This window comes from Macrobrachium rosenbergii, chromosome 18 (assembly GCF_040412425.1).
Source record: "Macrobrachium rosenbergii isolate ZJJX-2024 chromosome 18, ASM4041242v1, whole genome shotgun sequence".
Taxonomy (NCBI): domain Eukaryota; kingdom Metazoa; phylum Arthropoda; class Malacostraca; order Decapoda; family Palaemonidae; genus Macrobrachium; species Macrobrachium rosenbergii.
Window position 1 is genome coordinate 21,276,734 of NC_089758.1, and position 12,500 is coordinate 21,289,233.

At 35.5% G+C, this 12,500-nt stretch overlaps 1 protein-coding gene across 1 annotated transcript in view; it reads left to right on the top strand.

Annotated features, from left to right (window-relative positions):
* The window catches only part of LOC136848180 (uncharacterized), a 303,253-nt gene that overhangs the window by 276,822 nt on the left and 13,931 nt on the right, over nucleotides 1-12,500 (top strand). The window contains exon 2 of the mRNA XM_067120476.1: nucleotides 10,947-11,297. Coding sequence (XP_066976577.1) covers nucleotides 10,947-11,297 — 351 coding nt within the window. The remainder of the gene's footprint in view (nucleotides 1-10,946; nucleotides 11,298-12,500) is intronic.

Below are 12,500 nucleotides of genomic sequence, written 5' to 3' on the forward strand. Positions count from 1 at the left end.
TCCGAAACCCAGCAATCGGGATAATGACCTGCCAGGTCGTAAGGAATGAAAAATCGCGAGGAGCAAATAATATCTCATAAACAGTCCATCTCTCCGTCGGTTCGCGTGATTTCCGGTCTTCGAAGCACACCAATAATCCCCCGCGTTGGGTCCCAGGCACGATGTTTATTTATTTCCCATTACGAAATTATATAAATGGACGGTGATGAAAGGGGAGAGGTGGAATTTTTAATAAACGCTAATGAAAAATGCGCGACAAATCACGTACGAGCGATTGTGCGAATCACGCAAAAGTGAAGCGGATAAAATGCAATCACTGTATAATGCGTCCATGTGTGTATATATATATATATATATATATATATATATATATATATATATATATATATATATATATATATATATATATATATATATATATACACACACACACATACACACACACATAATACTGCTTCATATTTCCCGACGACGTGGTATTCTTCTTCATGAAAAAATGGGAAGAAAAAAGTAACGCTGTCATTTGCGTAAATTAAACTTGAATTTATTTCCCACGGTGAATGTCATTCATTATATGAAACTGAAATATGACGGCATTTTTGCCTCATTTATTTATCATCAACTCTGTCATTATCATCATAACCGGTGTTAGGTAATGACAGCATTAAAAACAACGAATAATTATGATGAAATTTTCAGAAATGCTGAAGCTTTTCTGATAACTCAGTACTTTTAATTTTCACTGAGTGCATTCCATTCGACTTAATTTTTACTGAGTGCATTCCTTGCAAAAATCGACTTAATTTTTACTGTGAGCATTCCAGGCGAAAATCGACTTCATTTTTACTGAGTGATTCCAGGCAAAAATCGACTTCATTTTTACTGAGTGCATTCCAGGCAAAAATCGACTTAATTTTTACTGGGTGCATTCCAGGCAAAAATCGACTTAATTTTTACTGGGTGCATTCCAGGCAAAAATCGACTTAATTTTTACCGAGTGCATTCCAGGCAATAATCGACTTAATTTTTACTGGGTGCATTCCAGGCAAGAATCGACTTAATTTTTACTGGGTGCATTCCAGGCAAAAATCGACTTCATTTTTATTGAGTGCATTCCAGGCAAAAATCGACTTAATTTTTACCGAGTGCATTCCAGGCAAGAATCGACTTAATTTTTACTGGGTGCTTTCCAGGCAAAAATCGACTTGGTTTTTAGAGTGCATTCCGGGCAAGAATCGTCTTAATTTTGATTGAGTGCATTCTAGACAAAAATCAACTTAATTTTTACTGGGTGCACTCCGGGCAAAAGTCGACTTAATTTTTACTGAGTGCATTCCAGGCAAGAATCGTCTTAATTTCTATTGAGTGCATTCCAGGCAAGAATCGACTTAATTGTTACTGAGTGCATTCCAGGCAAAAATCGACTCAGGGTTCTGCAGTATTATCTTTTACCTCATTTGCAAAAATAATAGTAATAGTAGTAGCATTAGTAGTAGTAGTGATAGTAGTAATTACTTAAAAGATAGTACTGTACTCTTACGTAAAATTTAAGGGTTATCCATATCTACGTTTTTCTTTGAATAAATTATATGTAGGTAGATAGATAGGTAGATAGATAGATAGATAGATAGATAGATAGATAGATAGATAGATAGACAGATAGATAGCTTTATGAATATATACATATATATATACATTGTATATATACACATACATATGTGTATGTGTGTATGTCCTAAGAGTCTGGACATTAGGAAGAGCAAAATATAATGACCAATAAAGATATAGCTCTAGCAGTTATAAATAAGTGAAAAAGATCACGTTTTCATTTGATAATAATAATAATAATAATAATAATAATAATAATAATAATAATAATAATAATAATAATAATAATAATAATGCAAAGATAGCGACCTTGACAATTATCACAAATAAGTGAAAATAATTTAGCTTCCACCGATTTATCATTCATTTATGCAAATTTTATCTAGGTTGATGAGAAAACTTTAATAAATAACCATGATGCCATAAAGTTTAAAGCATTAATTACATTGGTGAAGCAAAAGAACCGAAAAAGGGATTTGGCTTTCATATTAACTTTTCGCATGAAACAGAATTTTTCAGTTTCATATTTGCTTAATTTGTTTGCTTACGAACTGTGTGCATGTCTGTAATTCATTCAGGCGCGGCGTTATGGCGCACACACTTGCATACATGTATGCACACGCGTTTGCATTTACACACACACACACATATATTTATATATATAATATATATATTTATATATATATATATATATATATATATATATATATATATATATATGTATATATATAAAATTTCTGACTCACGTCGGGATCGAACCCAGGTCTTTCAACTGAAAGACGAGACCGTTACCAACGAAGCCACGCAAGTCATTTGTGTGGCTTGGTTGGCAGCGGTCGATCCTGATGTGAGTCAGAAATTTATTTCCTTATCCACACGTGACGGTATTTTGATTATGCATATATATATATATATATATATATATATATATATATATATATATATATATATATATATATATATATATATATATATATATATATATATATAACACACAATATGTGTGCATGTTGTGTGTGTAATTGTTTTACTATCTTTTGCACATATTTCTCTGAGGTTGGTCTGTACATAATTAGTTTCCACCCGGGAAACTAATTTCCACATCATTTTTAAGCTGAATTCTCGTAATTCTTAGCAGATTCTCGAAAGAGCACGGTAACAAAATTCAAATTTCAAAATGAGTTGAAGTTAGCCGGCAACAAAAATTTATATACTTTATGAAAATCATTCCCCAAATATATCGTGGTGCCGTTTACGATAGACTTGGCAAATTCAAAGGAAAGGAAAAATATGAAATAATATTGATGAATTTCCACAGAGAACCTGCGTGGCGAGGAATACGTTTCTTTGACTGGTTTGTGTCAAGTTAATTTTCATGGTTCGAAATCTTTTTTGGGAGTCGTTTGAAATTTGAATAGATGTTATTTATACTGCATGTTCAAGAAAGCAGAATATAAAAGATAAAAGATAAAAGATAAAAATAATGGGCTGAAGTTAGTTAGGTCGTAAAGAAAAAGTATTTTATTCTTTGACATAAGAAATATTCGCCCAATATAAGTATATACTGTAAATTTACACACACACACACACACTCATATATGTATGTATATATATATATATATATATATATATATATATATATATATATATATATATATATATATATATATATATATATATATATATATATATATATATATATATATATATATATATGTGTGTGTGTGTGTGTGTGTGTGTGTGTGTGTGTGTGTACATATAATATGTAGATAGATAGATAGATAGATGTATATACATACATATATATATACATATAGATATATCCATACATGTATTTATGTAAAAGTTCACACATATAATATAACTACAGTAGCTTTCTAGAAAGATACCTTTCACCTTTCTCATGTCGTTTGTTGTTATTATGGTCATTTTCATTCTTTTTTGTAGCCAAGTAACGCCTGTTTAAAAAATATATATAAATATATATTTATATATATATCGTACTATTGGCAGGAAACACGATGTTTTGACTGACGGCCTAACACGACGTGGAATTCACCTGTCTTTCATTTGATGGGCGTGACTGCTCTCTCTCTCTCTCTCTCTCTCTCTCTCTCTCTCTCCCCTCCCAACATACAACTCTGCATTATATATATACAGTATATTGAGTCATTGTTTTATACTTCAAAGCATACGGCACGCCGTTGAAATGCAAATAACAAGGTTATTATATATTCCCTAATGAATAATAACAATGATCCATTCTCTCAAGAATAAGGAACTTCCGTATTCCAAAGAATAAGAATTCCCATTCCATACCCCAAAGGAATATGACCCCCCTTTACGTTATTTCTAGGAGCACGGTTCGCCATTCCATCAAGTCCCACTCATGCCATTCCATTAATTCCCACTCCAACCATTCTATCAGAGCCCACTTAAACCATTCCATTAAGTCCCAATGAAACCATTCCATTACATCCTACTTAGACCATTCCATTAAGTCCCACTCAAACCATTCCCTTACATCCTACTTAGACCATTCCATTAAGTCCCACTCAGACCATTCCATTAAGCCCCACTCATACCATTCCGTTACATCCCACTCAAAACAATCCATTACATCCCACTCAAGCCATTCTGTTAAATCCTACTCATACCGTTCCATTACATCCCATTCAGTTTATTCCATTAAATCCCACTCAAACCACTCCATTAAGAATTACCATTCCATTCCCAAAAGAAAGTGACCCACCCTCAAGTTAATTCGAGGAGCAAGGTTCACCATTCCATTAAGTCCCACTGAAACTACTCCATTAAATCCTACCCAAACCATTCCATTAAGTCAACTCAGAGTCCTTACATTTGCGAGTTTTATTTCCAGCAAAGAACGACAAAGAAAAAAAAACGAGTTGAAAACGGAAAAAAAAACTCGATTTTCACAAAGCTTTATTTCCAACAAAGAACGACAAAAAAAAGGAGTTAAAAACCAGAAAAAACTCGATTTTCAACAAGAAATTGTTTGGTGGGACAGACTTCATTCAATGAAGTATTTGATTACGTTCCGATGCTTTAAGCGCATCCTCATAATTTTCTATGACACAAAGACACTAGGTTTCATATCCTAAAATACACAGGAGGTAATATTCCTGAAAATTTAATCTTTATGAGACAAGAACACATGAAGCAGTTTTGTATGTATTGTCAGTGTTGGATACCAGTATCTATCGGATCAATAGGTAGTGGTGCTCTTTCTGCTTGAATCAGCGAACAGCATAGTTTTTGTCTGCAGGTGGTTATAAATTAGTATTTTTTTGTTTAATAAGTTACCTGCGAGCAATGCAATTTGAGGAAAGTAATGGATTTTTTTTTACTGAAGCTATTTGTGAACTTCAGTCAATTTCCTGTAAACTGTAAATGGTCTTTTTTTTTATATATGCTACTCTGTGAAAGTACATTTAGAGAATGATTATTCAAGATTTTGTGGGTTTTTTTATTAGCTTTGAACATTAGATTTTAGAAAATCTGTTAATGATTTTGTCTTTTGAAAGGTACTTGTGAATAGTACATTTTTCAGAATATTGTAAGTTATTTTGTTTTTTATAAGCCTTAAGCTATTTGTGAACTTCAGTCAATTTCCTGTAAGCTGTAAATGGTCTTTTTTTTTTTTATATGCTACTCTGTGAAAGTACATTTAGGGAATGATTGTTAAAGATTTTGTGGGGGTTTTTTTATTAGCTGTTGTGAACATTAGATTTTAGAAAATCTGTTAATGATTCTGTCTTTTGAAAGGTACTTGTGAATAGTACATTTTTAAGAATATTATAGGTTATTTTGTTTTTTATAAACCTTAAGCTACCCATGAATACGACAGTATGTTGTAGGAAGAAATGCGTCAACCTTGTGATACACATATATTATAGGTGGTGTTGTAAACAGTATGTGGAGTGAAATACATATATATATTATCGGTGTTGTCGTAAAAAGCATATGATGGGCATAGAGCACATGTGTATTGAAATACAGTATCAAAGACACGTTTCAGTTTTCCAGATATTTTCTTTTTAATCCTTCATGTTAATATATTTAACGCGTTTTCCGTTTGTTAATTTTTATTTCTAGCATCACTTTTTTTTGTTTTCTGTAAGAGAAAACTGTTGTGCCGGCTTTGTCTGTCCGTCCGTCCGCACTTTATTCTGTCCGCACTTTTTTCTGTTCGCAGTTTTTCTGTCCGCCTTCAGGTCTTAAAAACTACTGAGGCTAGAGGGCTGCAAATTGGTATGTTGATCATCCACCCTCCAATCATCATGCATGCCAAATTGCAGCCCTCTATCCTCTGTAGTTTTTATCTTATTTCAGATTAAAGTTAACCATAATCGTGCCATTTTTTACTTTTTTTTCAGGGTAATAAAGGCACTTCCTTCAGTTTCTCAAAAACGCACATAGAAATTGTTAGAATAGAAATGTGCAAACGATTTTCGATCGGGTCTTCATAGTATCAGTGTGGAAAATGTTTCCAAAGTCCTTTCCAGCGCTTTTGAAAACATTTGTTTTCTTACGTTGATTTAATCTGCTTCTAAACGTTTTTCAGTTTTCTGTTAAGTTCGTTTTTCGTGTAATGCTCAAATGTCACTACCTAAGAGTGAAAAACGTTAAGAAGTTCATTATACCAGAAAAAAATATGAGGAAACAAAAAAATAGATGACAGTTAATGATGACATTTTGGAAGATAGGAATGGAGTTCTTCTAAGCATACCAGACGGTTCTCTGGCAAAGGTTCTTTTAATTGCAACTTTCTGTAACCGCATTATATACATAATGTGGAGATGTTTCATTGCACGAATACAGTATTCCTATACTAAATTTAACATTGAAATTACGCCATTCGAAGCTATTCATTGCGTGTAGGCTGTAATCTGTTTTATCTTATCCCCCAAACATTCATACACAGACAGACACACACACACACATATATAGATACATATATATATATATATATGTATACATATACATATATATATATATATGTGTGTAAATATATATATACATATGTATGTATGTATCTATATGTATCATTCATCCTACTCTTCTGAACATTCTTCCCCTCCCCCCTCGTCCTTTCCTCCATTCTCAGCTCTTCTTTCAAAAGAGGGAACCGCGAAAACAAGCTTGTTATGACTGTTCACTCCCTCATTGTTTCACGGATGAGTGGAGAGAGAGAGAGAGAGAGAGAGAGAGAGAGAGAGAGAGAGAGAGAGAGAGAGACCACTATTGTCTCTATAAATCATCTTCTTTTAGGTGCGGTAAAGCGTGCTATATATTTTTATTATTGTCACAAGATACTTGAGCCAGTTTTATTGATATCCTTAGTTGTTTGAAAGAGGAACTGTCTGATTTAGGTGAATCTCTCTCTCTCTCTCTCTCTCTCTCTCTCTCTCTCTCTCTCTCTCTCTCTCTTTCTCCACGAAGTGCTTTTTTATTTTGTACTTATTTATTTTACGTCTATTTGCCAATATTATATAAAAATGTTCATGAATTCAGTTGGCATATTTATTTGCGTTTGCAGGTTATAAAAATTTTGACAAAAAAATAATTTTTAAAATAAAATAGCCTGTATTTTCATTGTGGATGACCATATTTTTTTCTTTTACGAAGCCAAACCGTAGGTGATATTGACTCTCTCTCTCTCTCTCTCTCTCTCTCTCTCTCTCTCTCTCTCTCTCTCTCTCTCTCTCTCTCTCTAAATGTTTTATTCATTTTGTAGTTATTTTTTTTACTTCTGTTTGTCAGACGTATTTGTCTGTACGTTTGCAGTCTATGAACAGTTTTGAGAAAAGTACTTTTTCAAAATGCAATAGTTTCTGCCTAATCCTGCATTACCAATGGGGTTGACTGTAATTGTAACGACGCCAGACCTCTCTCTCTCTCTCTCTCTCTCTCTCTCTCTCTCTCTCTCTCTCTCTCTCTCTCTCTCTCTCTCTCTCTGAATGGAAAGTGTGGTAGTAAGATCACTAGTTCAATCTTTCATTCAGTCTTCATTATGAGCACCTATCCCTAATCTGACGCATTCTTGACAGATCAAAGCCTAGTAATCTAAGCAGGTTGAATTGTATTTGAAATGTCACAATATGATGATGAGGCGACACTTCGACTCGTACCCGAGATGAACTTGCAGTTCCACACGCGGACGTTCAGCCAACATCTTCATTAACATCTGACATCACAAGATGTTTCCCTGACTAGATGTCGGTACTTCTTGAAACATCAAACATCCTAGTTCTCTTTGTTCCTTTCTCTTTTGCTCGACGTATTTTTATAAAAGCTCAAGTCTCGAGCAGCGATATATATATATTTTTTTTAAAATACATTGTTTTAATGATGTTTGTCCGTGCTGGTAAAAAGAAAACTGCACTGATTTATATTTTCCATCTGTGGTTTTTAAACGAAATCATGAAGGTTCAAAATACATTGTTTTAATATTGTTTCTCCGTGCTGGTAAAACGAGAACTGTACTGATTTATATTTTCAATCTGTGCTTTTTAAACGAAATCACGAAGGAGTGGTAAATAATCTCTCTCGGGTCTTTGAAGAATAAAAATAGATAAATATAGTATTTAATAATCCTCCCCGTAGGGGGTTGCGCCGTCAGTGCACCTCGCGCGCGATACACTGTAGGCATTACCTAAGGTTCTTTGCAGCGTCCCTTCCGCCCCCTAGCTACAACCCCTTTCATTCCTTTTACTGTACCTCCATTCGTATTCTCTCTCTTCCATCTTACTTTCCACCCTCTTCTAACAAATGTTTCATAGTGCAACTGCGAGGTTTTCCTCCTGTTACACCTTTGTAACTTTCTCTCAATTTTCCTTTCAGCGCTGAATGACCTCATATAGGTCCCAGAGCTTGGCCTTCTGCCGAAATTGTGTATGGTATTCTATTCTGTTCACTCTTTTAAGTATGAAATAATTGGCTTCTTGAAGTAATGTTGGTAGGTTCTATGTCTCGGCAAACGCACGAGACAAGCTATGAATTTCTGACGGCAAAAGAAAGCAAACTGTTGAAATTGGTTTACTTTCGTTTGTAACTCCCCCGCAGTGCTGCTGGGCTTACGATGCTTCTTCTGAAATCACATGTTAATGGGCATAGTGACGGCACTTTGTCAGACCAGAACCTGAGAGAAAGTATTATTTAAAACTATTACCAGATCTTGGAAAAGCTGTTAGCGTTGCTGCAAAAGACTGTTTTTGCATTTACTTCAGGAGGTATTAAAGCGAGTGAGAAATACGCCGAAGCTTCCTCGGCGCAATCGAGTTTTCTGTACAGCGTAAACTCGCGGCCACGGCCCATGATACTTTCAGCCACGTCCCAGTGGTGGCTTGTTTGTTGGCACCTATATCGGTGCCAGACGCACGATCACGGCTAACTTCAACCTTAAATAAAATAAAAACTACTAAGGCTAGAGGGCTGCAATTTGGTGTGTTTGATGTTTGAGGGTGGATGATCAACATACCAATTTGCAGCCCTCTATCCTCAGTAGTTTTTAAGATCTGGGGGCGGACAGAAAACGTGTGGGCGGACAGACAAATAAGCATCGCAATAGTTTTCTTTTACAGAAAACTAAAAATCTAAATCTTGAAAAAAATACATCATAAAAAAATGGTGCCTTAAAATCCCTGCAGTTTTGATAGCATTACGAGATTGTGACTTGAGTTTATGAAGGAATTAAAATTCGTTTTATGGACATTAATGCTTGTTTTTATCACGTAAGTGAGATGGAGCTTGATATGGATATATCACGCAAATACGATGGAACCTGATATGTAGCGATATAAGGAATCTCTTAAGAACTAACGTGTCTTACAGGCAAATAATCGACCAAATCTATAACCGAGTGTATGAGTGTGTCTGCGCATACATAAGTAAATATGCAGTGCTTCGTTTGTCCCTCAAATGAACAAACGTGAAGGTAAATAAACAGTGTGCATCCCGTTCCGTGTTGCCAATCGAAATATGGAAATTCAAACAAAAAAGAATTGGTGTTTTCTCTGACAATATGACTGCGTCCTCTTTCATGCAAACACATAGAAAAGTATGAGGATGGCAAACATACAAACAGACTGTATGGATGGGCATTGAGAGAAAATATATACATACACACACACACACATATGAATATGTATCAGATCACCGTGACATTTTATAGACGGAAGCATTAAGCTGCAAGTTTCATTTATTTTCCAATTCGCTCTGCCTCGGAAATAATACCGAAGGGGAATAAGTTAAGTATACCTTAGTTTAACCAGACCACTGAGCTGATTAACAGCTCTCCTAGGACTGGCCCGAAGGATTAGACTTATTTTACGTGGCTAAGAACCAATTGGTTACTAAGCAACGGGACCTACAGCTTATTGTGGAATCCGAACCACAATATAGCGAGAAATGAATTTCTGTCACCAGAAATAAATTCCTCTAACTCTTTATCAGCCGGCCGGTGACTCGAACTCGGGCCTACCGAGTGCTAGGCCACAGCTCTACCGACTCTCCCAACGAAGAGCTACCGAAACGGAATAATTATAATTGGTAATTGATAGTCACCTGATGGACTGTATCCACCGACGTTACCTGTAATTGATTGTTTTTTTCTTTTATGAGCGAGTGCTCTGCCAACTCTAATGCCAGGTGCTCAGAACATTCTTCGAGACGGTTGCCCACTGGATTTTGACGCATACCGTTAAAAAAAGCCATTTAGGCCAAAGTTGACTCAAGCGGTGAATTAGACTCTCAGTAGGTAGATGACTATGGAGGGACCGTAACCCAGGATGAACAAAGCAAGGTATAACAGCCTCGAATTAACAATCTTTCTAAACTGAAAGGCTAACACCATCGGGGCGTCACTCAATGTAAGATGACAAAGGCGAATGGTGATTTCATTTAGCATGTTAATATGTTGACCGACATTGAATTTTAGTTTTCGTTTAATTTTATTTTTCTGTATTTTCACAAAGTTGAACTAGGTCTCTAAGAGTATACATATATATATATATATATATATATATATATATATATATATATATATATGTGTGTGTTTGATAATTCAGGCCTGGACAATATATATATATATATATATATATATATATATATATATATATATATATATATATATATATATATATATATATATATATATATATATATATATATATATATATATATATATATATATATGTGTGTGTGTGTGTGTGTGTGTGTGTGTATGAATATATATAATGTATTGATCATCATAATTAATACTAGTTTTAACCGTTGGAAATCTTATTACCAATCCCTCGTTCTCTCTCCCGCAGATGTAATCCAAGGCCTGAGAATAACGAAGGTCGGCGTCCCTGGCCCCTTGGTGACCGGAGAGGGGGGCTGGCTGGAGTGCGAGTGGGACCTCGAAGACGACGGCCTCTACGCCGTCAAGTGGTACTTGGGCCTCAGCGAGTTCTACCGCTGGACGCCGGCGGAGCACCCGGCAGTCAAGACCTTCCCGATTGAAGGGAATCCCATCCGGGTGGATCTGACGGCCTCCCATCAGGGCAGAGTTCGAATCCAGCAGGTGACCCTCGACGCCGGCGGTGTTTATCGCTGCGAGGTATCTGCCGAGGCGCCATCTTTCCACACCGAGTCTGCTGTCGCGCTTATGAGAGTAGTAGGTGGGTCTAGTGTTTTTGACATGTCTGTTTTGTTTCGATGGGGAAAATAAACAGATAGCAAACTTCCACTTGTGACAATTACACGTGTAGGCCTACAGTAAATTGTAAGTTGTTTAAGATGTTTTCAGTTAGTTTATTTGAATGTACTTGTATGAGATTATGTAATGAATGGCAATTTATTGCTTATGAAGCAACAAATAGTTGTCTGCACGACCGATCCCGACAATGTAATAGAGAGAAAGGGTACTTAAAATTCAAAATATCTCAAGGAACGAAAAATCCTTTTTCGTGACATCGAAAATATAGAAGATTTGATATAGTAATGAAACGCGCCAGCAACTTCTACTCTATATTTTTATTTTTATTAATAAGTAAAATCATTAACGCTTGAAAATGTCTATTTGTTGATGACAGTGGCAGAGCGATGCATTTGATTAAATCATTTCAACGACACTGAAGCTTTTAAGAAAGATTCAAGGCTTAGCCATTCCGCGAATTTCAATCGTCGACGAATCATATTTTGCTGTTTTGCAAAGCCATTTTTTTATCCGTTCTCAAACCTTAGACGCACCCAGTCATGCGAATGATTTTTTAATGACGGAACGAACATGATTCCTAAAATTTCCTCTTTCCAAATACGTACACATTTTTCTTTAATCCCCCCTTCCATTAGAAAGAAAATAAAAAAGCGGACCGGAACGGATGATTATATCAAAGGGAACTGTCAGAGACAATATCGAAGTTAAAATATTAACGTGATTAGCGAAGCATAATTGTTATTGCTTTTTTTAATTAGTCGCCATTTCGGTTGTTCGTCTGAGCGTTGATTCTGCGGAAGAGCAATTATAGCAATAAGGAGGAATAATTATCGCCTTATTGAATCGTCATCGCCCTAATAATCATTGCTAACGATGTTTTTGTGCGATGCCGAGAAAATCATTATGATGATTACTTCAGCTCATTTGGGTGTGCCCGTGTGCTTGAAGACAATCATTGCGACAGTGAATGCCCACATATATAGTGAAGAATGTGCGATAGTGAATGCCCACATTTAGTGAAGAATGTGCGATAGTGAATGCCCACATATAGTGAAGAATGTGCGATAGTGAATGCCCACATATAGTGAAGAATGTGCGATAGTGAACGCCCACATATAGTGAAGAATGTGCGATAGTGAACGCCCACATATAGTGAAGAATGTGC